The following is a 12,367-nucleotide window of genomic DNA, read 5'->3' as shown; positions in this document are numbered from 1 at the left end:
TATTCAGTATTCGTCGTCCCTGCGCATTCGGTATTCTCATCAGGCCAGTTACTTTGGGAATAGAGGGGAAGCACCTAGATCTTTGTTCTTTATTTTCCGCTGCAATCATCATCACTATGGATGCGAAACAAGGTCAGTGGTTCTATCCCTATTTTCTATTATTTATTTGATTGTGTTCTTGAACGCCCTATGGAGATCCTGGCTTTTGGGATTTTGTCCCTATTCGGATCAATTTAATCTAACATGTGGTATCAGAGCCTCCATAGATCCGTTCTTGAACCTATATGGATTCAAAATAATAGAACATAATAAGGGAATCGAAAATTTTTCGATTCGAATCAAGGTTTTTAGGGTTTTTTCCAGTTTTCCAAAAACCCGTACGGATACTGGCATTCTCCCGATTTTTTTAGCCGGCGAAAACAGAATCTGATCACATGGGGGCGTAGAACTCGAAAAATCAGAATTTTTGGTGGGTGGATCACCACCGGCGGCTGCCGGACGCGCTCCCACGCGCCGGCAGCAGCCGCGGGTGATCTTCACTCGCCGGCAGAAGTTATATATAAAAATAAATAAAATAAAAAAAAGAATCTGGGTTTTGCTATCGTGCGCCTGATGCTATTTACAGGCGATGCTAACGTGCACCTCTCGGGTCGAGTCGACCCGGGTTTTGATCCGAAAACCGACCCGCTAACCTGGTTATTGACCCATTTTGGGTTGACCCGAACCCGATTGGACCGGGTCTGAACCGGTTCACTCGAATCGTGGGCTGACCCAAATTGATTTGGTTTGACTTTTCAGACCGGTTTGACCAGTACAGTCAATTGGATTTGGACCTGAACTTTGACCGGGCTTTCTGGGGGCCTACGGGACTCTGTTTGGGGTCCCGTTTTTTGCGTTGGCTCTGTTTTTCTGTGCTCTACACAGTGGTGCCCTCTGTTTTGATCAGATATGAATATTTTAAATATTTTTTGTATTCTTTTGATGCATGCCCTTTATGTAATTTATCGGTTCGTTCTATTGGGAACCGAACCAATTTCTGAATTGCTGAAATACCTACCTTGATCAACAGTATTATTATTATTTTTGTGTTAATTTTAAGACATTTAAAGCCCCTTGTCATAAAGTATAAAATAACATAATTTGTTTAAGGATGTAAGTAATTTTGGAATATCCCAAGAGAGGGTTCCATGGGTTCGACAGGATGCAGCTGCCAAAGCGACCTTCCTTGTTGGATTTGTGAAACACCGGTCTCATACAGTTGTGGGGTGTCCTTCAACTCTAATGTGTGGTCATACACCCAAAGGTGGTGGTCATGTATTGGTACTTGAAGGGGTACATATACAGTATGCATGTGAATAGGTTGACCCTAGAATTATGCACACCCAAAGGTGGTGGATTTTGAAAGTTGAGTTGTATTCCCATGGCCACTGGTATGTAGGGATTTTTACAATTGCATATTGAGAATTCAGCCCAAAGGTGTTTTCACAATGATGTGTGTAAAATTCTCATTAGCTTATAAAGTTTTCAAGTTGTACTTGCATCATTTTAATTATTATCTTGTTCATTGTTTAAATTTTCAGATCACCTTCTCTGTCAATAATAACATGGTTACTATTGAGCTCCTCACCGGTCAAACTTTAAGAAGTGGAAAGAGGACATTATGTTTGCTATGGAAATGGCGGATGTGCACACGTCCCTTGTTATGGATACACCAATGGAACTAGCTGCGATAAGTCTAGGATGAAAAGTCTATGCATCTTTGCATGGCAAAAGAGTGTCGACTCAAGATATCTGTCCATAAAGAGGTCGATCTGGAACACCTAAAAAGTGGTCGCTTGAGAAATGTCTTGCCAGGGAATTGCTAGATGCAATTTCCAAGAGATACAAAGTTTCATCGAATGCTTGAGATTGGGACATACTGCAAGGGTTATTTAATATGGAGTATGATGGTTCCGGGGTGTTAGGGATTACATTATTAGGATGGTTGATTACCAAACTAAACTCAAGGCCTTAGACATTCCTCTTCCAGATGCCCTAATTGTCCATCAAGCCTTAAATACCCTACCTTCTGAATTTGGCATCATAAAAACCAACTACATTTTCCAAGATGGAGTTTGGAGCATTAATGACCTAATTTCTAGGGTTGTGTCGAGGAAGAGAAACTGAAGAAAGAGAAAAAGCCTACTGCCCTGTTTACTTCCAAAGCCCGTAAGAGTAAAAAGTCTAAAAATCATACTCATAAGTCTGCCAATAAACAGTCCGATCAGACTAACAATTTGGGACCCAAGAAAGACTCTTTAAAGAAAGAGAGTGATCGCTGCTTCTTTTGCAAGAAGAAGGGTCACATGAAGAAGGACTGCGACAAATACAAGGCTTGGTTACTCAAGCCCAAGCAGCCATCAGATAATGATTCTTTGGCTTTTGTTTGTGAATCCAATCTATCAGAAGCCCCATCCAGTTCTTGGTGGCTAGATAGCGGTGCAACTAACCATATTGTTTTTACCATACAGGGGTTCATAAACCGAAGGAGGCCAAACAAGGATGAATCAAGGCTGGTCGTAGGAAATGATGGACATTCTGACGTAGAGTTCGTGGGAGATGTCATTTTATTATTAGATTCTGGTTTTAAATTGACTTTAAAGAACACTTTTTATGTATCGTCCTTTAGGCAAAATTTAATTTCGGTTTCAGTTTTGGACATTAGTGGTTTCTATTTTGAAATAAAGAATACTATGGTTAATTTATTTTTTAATTCAACTAAAGTTGGTTCCTGCTTTATGTCCAACGGATTGTACAGATTGTGTTTGTCTCCCACTGATATCTACGTCTCCTGTAATGTTGAAAGTGTTGTTTCTAAAAGACCCTTACCTAAAGAACGGTCTTTCACATTGTGGCATAAGAGGCTAGGTCATATTTCTAAGGCAAGAGTGGAAAGGCTGATAAAGTCTGACATTCTGCCTACTCTCGAAAGTGATCTAGAAACTTGTGTAGACTATTGTAAGGGAAAGATGACCAAAATAAAGAAGAAAACTGCAGTCCGTAGTTCTGACCTGTTAGAGGTCATTCACACTGACATCAGTGGTCCCTATTCAGCCACATTGTGTAAAAAATTTTATTTCATCACTTTTACAGACGACTATTCCTGATATGGATACCTGTACTTAATTAAAGAAAAGTCTGAATCTCTTGACAAGTTCAAGATTTTTAGGACTGAAGTTGAGAAATAGTTAGGGAAAGTTATTAAAATTGTTAGATCTGATCGTGGGGGTGAGTATTATGGCAGACATGGCGATGCTGGAAAGCTTAAGGGCTCATTTGCCAAATACCTTGAGGACTCTGGAATAGTTAGTCAGTTTACTATGCCAGGAAGTCCTGCACAAAATGGGATGGCCGAAAGGCGTAACCGTACCCTTATGGACATGGTGAGGAATATGGTTAGTAGGACAAATTTACCTAAGTTCTTATGGGGTGAAGCCTTGAAAACTGCTCTTTACATCCTTAACCGTGTACCTACTAAAGCTGCTCCTCTTACACCTTTTGAGTTGTGGACCGACCGTAAACCCAGTTTAAACCATCTTAGAGTTTGGGGGTGCCCTGCAGAAGTGAAGTTGTATAATCCGACTTTAAACAAGTTGGATCCCAAGACTACTCGTTGCTATTTTGTCAGCTACCCAGATCATTCGAAGGGATATAAATTTTATAATCCCTGCGAAGGCACTAGGATTGTGGAGTCACAGACAGCGAAGTTTCTGGAATTTGATGTGGCTGAAAAGAATGACTGTTCTCAGACTGTTCAAGATAGTCACATGGTTGGTACATCGGTACCTATTCTTCTACCTATTCAGACTGATGTGGGGCATACTGTGCCATTGGTTACACTCTTTGGAGTTCAGAGCCTGATATTGATACCGTCCCCGACATTCATGTAGCACTGATGAGATTCCTCTTATTCGGGATGCGGTTGAGATCCTATCATTGATACGATTCAGTGAGATTCCTCGGATTCAGTTGAGGCGATGAGTGGCACCATTACGGAGATCCACCAGGGAGAGAAGGTCAACTATATCACCTATCTATGAGGTCTATTTGGGAGAACATGACTATGACATTGGTTGTGTGGTCGATCCAGTTACTTTTTCAGTGTTTCTAGTCCTCGATCAGTTGTGGATAGATGCGATGAGAGATGAAATGCAATCGATGAAACATAATGATGTTTGGGAGCTTGTTGATTTACCTAAAGGTTGTAAGCCCATTGGTTGCAAATGGGTGTATAAAACCAAAAGAGATTCCAAAGGAAAAGTTGAGAGGTTTAAAGCCAGATTGGTAGCCAAGGGATTCACTCAGAGAGAGGGAGTAGACTACAATGGGACCTTTTCTCCGCCTCCTCGAAGGATTCCTTCGGGGTGATCATGGCATTGGTAGCTCATTTTGATATGGAGCTGCATCGGATGGATGTTAAAACCGCCTTTCTCAATGGAAATCTTGATGAGGAAGTATATATGGTTCAGCTGAGGGTTTTGCGAGTGGATGATTCAGTTCATCTTGTGTGTAGACTCAAGAAGTCTATCTACGGTCTCAAACAAGCTTCTAGGCAGTGGTATCTGAAATTTGACAGTGTTGTGACTTCGTTTGATTTTATGAAAAACAAAGTGGATCAGTGTATATATCACAAGGTCAGTGGGAGCAAATTCGTTTTCTCATTCCGTATGTGGATGACATCCTGCTTGCGCATGACCTAGGGATGTTGCATAATACAAAGCAACTTTTATCTAGGGAATTTGACATGAAGGACCTTGGTGAGGCCTCTTTTGTTCTTGGGATTGAGATCCATAGGGATCATTCTCGCCGTTTATTAAGTCTTTCTCAGAGGGCTTATGTTGATCGTGTTCTTGAGAGGTTTAGTATGCTGGATTGCAAACCTGGAAATGTTCCTATTCTCAAGGGTGACAAACTGAGTTCGACACAGTGCCCGAAAAATAAAGCTGAGAGGGATGAAATGAAGAAGGTGCCTTATGCTAGCGCACTTGGTAGTATCATGTATGCTCAGGTCTGTACCAGATCGGATATTGTTTTTGTGACGGGACTTCTTGGCAGGTATCAGTCAGATCCTGGTCTTGGTCACTGGGTTGCTACCAAGAAAGTATTGAGGTACTTGAAGGGGACAAGAGATTATATGCTGACTTACAGACACGTTCCTGAACTCAAGCTAGTGGGGTATACAGACTCTGACTTTGCTGGCTGTGAGGATGACAGGAAATCCACATTAGGTTATGTTTTCTTGATGGCAGGAGGGGCAGTATCATGGAAGAGTAAAAAGCAGACATTGGTGACCATTTTGACTATGCAGGCAGAGTTTGTAGCATGCTATGGGGCTACTACTCAGGCTATTTGGCTCAGAAATCTCATAAAGGAGTTGACTATTGTAGATTTTGTGGATAGACCCATCCAGATATACTGTGATAACAGCTCTGCTGTGTTGGTTATAAACAACAATAAAGGACTTAGAGGGTCTAAACACATGGAGGTCAAGTATTTGACCATAAAGGAGAGAGTAAAGGAAGGTGACATTACAGTGGAGTATATTAGTACAGATGATATGGTTGCAGATCCCCTAACCAAAGGTCTTCGCCCTTGTGTTTTTGAGAGACATGTCATGGGTATGGGCTTAGTTGCATCATGGGATGTGGTTGGTTAGTGGGAGTTTGTTTTATTTTGCTTCATTGTAATTTAAAGTTTCTTTTCATCTGTATTTTTACCTTATGGTAAACTTTGATTTATATATATATCGGTGTCATTGCATGCGAGTTTCTTTTAAACACATGAGTGTTTTATTTATTGACATGATGTATATATTTCGATTTTAAAGTCTTAAGGAATGTATTAACCTTAAGCAAGGTGGGCATTAAGTTGTTAGCCTAAAGGTATGTCTTGTAACACATAAAGTATAACTCGAGTTATTTACGATGAGACATACTGATTCGTTAGAATCACAAAGTTTATTTCTCTAGTGAGCCTGTGCCACTTAAAGAAGAGAAATTTTGGACTGATAAACGAATAATACATAAGGAATCACTACGTGAGTATTATCTCGTTGTCACACTACCACATTGTATCCATGTTAGTAGAGTTGAGGGCTCTCGTGACCATGGAAGGCTCTGTGTCGCTTGATCATAGATGCAGTTACCGCCATAATTCGGTGTCTAAAACTCTATGGGATAGGATTGACTTTCTAATATGACCTCTAGACCAATTTATTTTAAAAATTGTGCACATAAAGTTTTCTTAAAGAGTTGTTAGCCTGTGATTTGTTTTGGTTAAAACTGTTTTTAAATCCTTTTAAAAATAAAGAATTTAATGTAAGTCCAAGTGGGAGAATGTTAGAATTTTAGTTCTAATAAAACTCTATATGGACATAATTAAATCCCTAAACCAGGCTAATTAGGGTTTTGGTCTAATAAAGTGGGGTCATTAAGTTATATTAGAAGTCTTATGTGGACTGGCTTAGTGTGGGCCAGATAGATTCTTATTGGGACTGTGATGAGTTAGACCCTATAGGGATTACTATATAAGGAGAGCTAGGTCCCCCCTCTACCCATCACAACTTATTATTCTCAATTACTATTGAGGAGTGCATTCTTGAAAGAGAGGGAGATATTCAGTGTTAGTCGTCCCTGCGCATTCGGTATTCTTATCAGGCCAGTTACTTTGGGAATAGAGGGGAAGCACCTAGATCTTTGTTCTTTATTTTTCGCTGCAATCATCATCACTATGGATGCGAAACAAGGTCAGTGGTTCTATCCCTATTTTCTATTATTTATTTGATTGTGTTCTTGAACGCCCTATGGAGATCCTGGCTTTTGGGATTTTGTCCCTATTCGGATCAATTTAATCTAACATGTGGTATGTTGTAACTTTTTTTTTTGGCGATGAAAGTGTAATCACACAAACCATACACCAATCCCAAAAGGTTAACCGACTTTTAGGACCGTGGAATGGCAGATATACACAACACACACCACACCACACTCACACACCCGATGTGGGACTAAACCCACACAATCCTTTTTGTTTTTTTTTTAATTTAATGAAGAAGTTAAAAATAAGAAGTTGTAACTTACTTTTACATGTTTAGTTTAACACATTTTTCTTTCAGTGATGATAAAATCTTGGCATTTCATCTATCAACTTGAAAAGTATCCAAGACAATGACAACTTTTGATAATGACCTAATGATGAAAAATCATTTTTACCATTAACAATTTTTGGTAATAAGAAAGGGAAAATTAAAAAAAAAATTATAACTTTCAATGACCCTCTATGAAAGGTGGAAATCCTGTCCCACAAGATGCTTCTGCACGCTTTCATTGACCCCCACATGCGTGCAAGGGTCACACTCCCCCACAAAGAGCGCTCTCCTTTTTTTAATGATAACTAAGTTCATCACTTTGGTGGCAACAAGAACAACCCATGTTGGGGAAAACATTTAGTTTACCATGTAAAAAATTCCATATGCGTTAATATTTCAATATATTTCATTGTTTCATTGCAGCATGTTGGGGTTCCATTGGTGGAATGTGGAACGACATGTGTAAGAATATGCACATTGGCATCGTGACAACTTTTCTCCTATAAAGTAATAAAAAATTTCAATAGGTATAATTGAATCCGATACATAAATATCCTAATCCATATCAACATATATTACTTATCATACAAATTATTAAAAAATTTATGGAAGAATTATTTGGATAATTATTTAAATAAACATATTCGAATCGAATTCAGATTTCAACCTTCCATCCTCATATCTAATTGGATGGACATATAGGGGCATTTATGTCAATATAATAAGATAGGATCGTGAGCTGAAGTAAAGTGTAGAACCTATGGTGGGGGGAAAAAAAACACGCTATTCGGCACCAAGTGATAAAGCTAAGCTTTAATTTGAAGAGCTTTTCCCGCCTTCGGGTCTCCTCCTTTATGAGGCGTAAAACGTCACAGTACTACGTGTCTCATCGGTTTCCAATTCCGATCTATACTGGTTCTCAGAATCCGATCTCTATGTTCTTCGGGGGACTTCGGGGGTGAAAAGTTGTGATCCACCTACAAGCATTTAGGTCAGCGATCTTAAAATCTATGACGACTCTGAAATTCATTTCCTGTCATTCAATTGTTCTATAAGCTTTGATTTGTTCAATCTGCTATGCTGGATTTACATTTGTTTCGATTGTTTAAGCATCCATGTCAGTTACGATGAAGAAATGTTCAATTGCGTATAGCTTTAGATAACTGATCTTTGAATTTTGAAAAAAATTGATTGATTTGGATGATGTGCACTTGATTTTGTTATTTCTTGTTCTACTGCTGCGATTATCGCTTGTTCTGTGCAATCTGCAATCCTAGGTTTTTCATTATATTCTTTATATCCAATTGCATAAACAAATATATGCTCAATCTGGTAGATAAGTGCAAAATAGGCTTTTGAATTAGAGAATCCATTACAACAGTAACGAAGATAAACCCAGATTTATTGGTTCATCCTTGTTACATTCATTAGAACGAAGAAGTAACCTCCAAAAGTAGTAAGAAAGTAGACAAAGGTAAACATAGCATATCAATTCCCTCGTACACGCATCTGCATCTACTTTTTACAGATCTACAAGTGCGATTACTTAAGTTTATAAACCTTGCTTCAACTTCACTGGAGCTTTAGATACCTCAGAAGCCTGTGAAGGAGAAAAATAGAAGCAGCCTTAGCACATATAAAACTATAGCACAAACAAATTATTCTGCCCAGGAGGAAAATTAGATCTAACTCTCAATAGATTAATTAATTAATAATGCAGATGAAAGTATAACCTAGATTTGAAGTCACAACATGTTCACCAGCCTTGATAGACGACAAATGTGAGTATTAAGGTAAGGAAGTCACAGAGGAATGTGTAATGGAGTAAAAAAAAAGTCTTGCCACTGGATGCTCCTCAATTACTCATTGAAACTAGGGCCTAGCTTAGTAATTTATATAGGGGGAATTTCTTAGATCTACTGGATAAAAAAAAGATTTACAAAACTGGAAAGTAAAACTTATGTTTTACATTTGCAAGTTATACTGGTAAAAAGATTTACCCAATCCCCATATGAGTATAAAAAAAGTAACTGAAAAACCTAAAATACCCCTAAGTCCCAACATCCTTCTCTCTCTCCTTTCTTCTTCTTCTTCTTCCTTCGACGGCAATCACTCCCTCCTCCCTGCAAACCTGCCCCGTACCTCTACCTCCACCTCTACCAAACCCACCCCTCTCTCCCGATCTTTTCCACTCCCTCCCCCGCAAATCCACCCCACCCCTTTCCATCCCTACAAATCTGCTCCACTGGTAGAACTGCTTCCTGTTGGTATGTTTTGTTTGTATCTTGGCTGTATGGCTCTTTGGTGTCTTCGTGTAGTTGCAAGGAATGCTGACCATTGTTATAAAACACAATAGCATAGATGACATCAGGCTCTACGGATTTCATTCATCCCCAACCAATTTTGATACTATGCGTCTACTAGAACAAATTAAGCATTTCAATTAAGACAATTTAATTTTCAGCATCACTATATATTCAGATAAAAAACAAAGAATTACAGAATATCAAAGAGGTTTGAAGAGGGCACACTTATTTACAGATTTCAAAGTCAGTTTGAATTTTGAGAATCGATTTTCTTCATTGTAAGTTTAAGAAAAATAGGTAAAACGAAACACGGAGAAATGTTCTGTGAATCATTCACGCATGGCTGTCCAAACCACATGGGAAGGACGCCGCCTGTCAACACCACCAACACCAGTTATTTGCAGAAGAAAAGGGCTGAGGCGGCCTAGGGGAAGCACCCTTCTACTTTTTTTGTTTTTGTTGGTAAGTAAATAAAGCCGTAGGTCTGGCTGTGGCTCTCCCTATGGGTGTTATTTAGACGTGTGGTAATGGGTTGGTGCGGGACTGAGGGGTGGGATTGCAGGAAGGGTGGGGAGGATGGAGGAGGGAGGAGGGAGGAGGGAAGAGGGAGTGGTTGCTCGTCCAAGGAAGAAGAAAGGAGAAAAAAAACATGATGCGAGGGATATTCTAGGTTTTTCCTATATGTTTTTTTACTCACTCAGATGGGAATTAAGTAAATCTTTTCAACGGTATAACTTGCAAATGTAAAACATAATTTTTACTTTCCAGTTTTGTAAATCTTTTTTTAGTCACGTAGATCTAAGAAATTCCCCCTATTTTATATGGGTTTTGAAGCATAGTGCCAAGGACATGTGATCCAAGGTGAGCAGGATTAGATCTCATGTGGGTTTTCTTTTGGACTAAGGACAGGATAAGAAGTTGAATGTTTTGGGGATAGAGAGAAACTCTTCTTTTTTTTTTTTTGTCTGAAATAAACAAATGAGCAGTTAGGGCCTTTAGAGAGAAGAGAAAAAGGGAGGGGGGGTAACTAAACCAACCGACGCAACTGATGGACCACATTAAGTTAATACTTTAGTGATCTTCTTTCCTCTTTTCTGTTATAGCTCATGGCCCGCCAGTACTGCCCCTTTACTTGCAGTGGCGGCGCAATGACTTGCATGCAATCTCCTCAAACATTTCCCCAACTGTAAGGGAGATGTCCCTCAGGGATGTGGACCACTTGCATCAAATGGGGCAATTGATATGTTTAGAATGATCGGATCAAACAGTTGGTAGACAAGGAAAGTGAAAAGCTGAAATGAATAGTATCAAACGGCTAAAGCAGTATGTTTAATTGCAGAGGTTACTAGTATATACTACCTTTGCTCCTCGTCTCCGATGATTTTGCCATTGCTTCCACTAGACTTGTAATTGGGTAAGGGAACATGGCCAGATTCTATGTGTTTGAGATCTTCTATGAGGATCTCGTAATGCCTCTTCACTTCCTCTGGTGATTTCCCTCCAACCAGCCCAGCAACATTCTGCCACCGGTCAGGGGTGTCTTTGTCGTATAAAGCCAGGGCTCTCTCGAACGATTTGTTCTGTTTGGCTGTCCAAGAGCCAGAGCTACGCGAAGAAGTGAGAGAGCTGGACGCCATTACCTTGTGATTTGTGAATCTGGAACCTGGAAAAAGTAGAAGCTTGACTAGTTGAGAGTTGGGATTGCTGTATTAGAGTAACAGAGATTAATGGAGTAGGGTGACTGCAAGCTGATGATAGATAGTGAGAAACTGCCAAGGGAAGGAAAGGGGCGCTGCTGCTTCAGTCAATGGAGAAGAGACTGAAGTCAAGGGACGATATGGGCAACACAGCCTGCCATGCGTCCTTCTTATAAGCAAGGGGGTAGGGTTGTGGAGTGGAGCCAGTTGGCGAATATATTTTTCACGAAAGAGTAGCGTATGCCATATGGTGTGGTGTGACCCACTCCCTCATGAACCACAGGATAGAGCAGGACAAAGGAACAAACATTAGGGAAGGAGAATCAGTATCAAAGGATGGGGTTATTTAGTAAATCACAGAATTAAATACGTTTTCGTCCTTTCTCTTTCCTTTTTATCTTGTCTCCAGAAAGAAGGATTTCGTAGGCAATTTACCAGGTGGTGCGATTAGATATGGGAATAACCATAAAAATGAGATGTTAGAACAAAAAGAAGAGAAAGATAACTTGTGATTTGTTACAGCTTAATTGATATAATCCACATGGTAAGGGTAAGAGGTGGGTGGGTGTTTGGTATTTGATCGATACGTCAAAAGCGGAGATGGAACGCATTAAATCAAGCCCTTTAATGCTGGTCCAATCTAATGCTCCTACACTAGATTGAACTGTTAAGGGCTTGGGTCTCATCCTCAAAAGCATGTGGGACTTTTTTCCACGCCCCGGCTCTGATACCACTTGTTAGGGGCTTGGGTCTCATCCTCAAAAGCTAGCGGTTAAGGAAAGGGTGCCCAAGTACCTATTAACCCACCGACATCCCCTTTCGTATCCGATGTGAGACTATTTTATTTTATTTTATTTTTTGCCTTATGGGTGGATATCCCAACACGAACCCCATTAGGCACATGATGAAGATCACCATGAGAATCCTAACCCAGCTGGTTTACGATGGATACAAAAATTTAATTTTGGTTTTCTGCTGTACTCCGTTAAATGAGTGATGATAAACTTCTTCCCCACCTTTTGTTCTTTTCTATCCTGTCAGATCCAATGCATGCGTCTCTGATGTCTGTTTAGGTTCTCAAACTTCTTTAGAGTGTGGTGAGTTTGCTGACAATTACTTTAGTCCTATGGGCTGTGGAGTTGCAGCCAAGGAGAAAAACATGGTTTTGCAGTTTTTCTCTGGAGAAGGTGTCTTTTACGTCAAAACTTTGTGCCGAACAATAATCCAAAAGGTTCTAG

General features: G+C 39.8%; 1 protein-coding gene across 1 annotated transcript; it reads right to left on the bottom strand.

The window, feature by feature from the left end:
- Window positions 1-8,459: 8,459 nt before the first annotated feature.
- LOC122661359 (protein RADIALIS-like 1) lies at window positions 8,460-11,171 on the bottom strand. The gene is made up of 2 exons (XM_043856727.1): window positions 10,792-11,171; window positions 8,460-8,726 (listed from the first exon to the last, which is right to left on the bottom strand). Exons 1-2 carry the CDS (start codon window positions 11,067-11,069, stop codon window positions 8,699-8,701), a joined length of 306 nt encoding a protein of 101 aa, XP_043712662.1. The 5' UTR covers window positions 11,070-11,171; the 3' UTR covers window positions 8,460-8,698.
- Window positions 11,172-12,367: the final 1,196 nt, after the last annotated feature.

The sequence above is a fragment of the Telopea speciosissima genome, chromosome 5 (assembly GCF_018873765.1).
Source record: "Telopea speciosissima isolate NSW1024214 ecotype Mountain lineage chromosome 5, Tspe_v1, whole genome shotgun sequence".
NCBI lineage: Eukaryota > Viridiplantae > Streptophyta > Magnoliopsida > Proteales > Proteaceae > Telopea > Telopea speciosissima.
The sequence above is the reverse complement of the archived record's forward strand: the minus strand, read 5'-3'. Positions and strand labels throughout refer to the sequence as shown.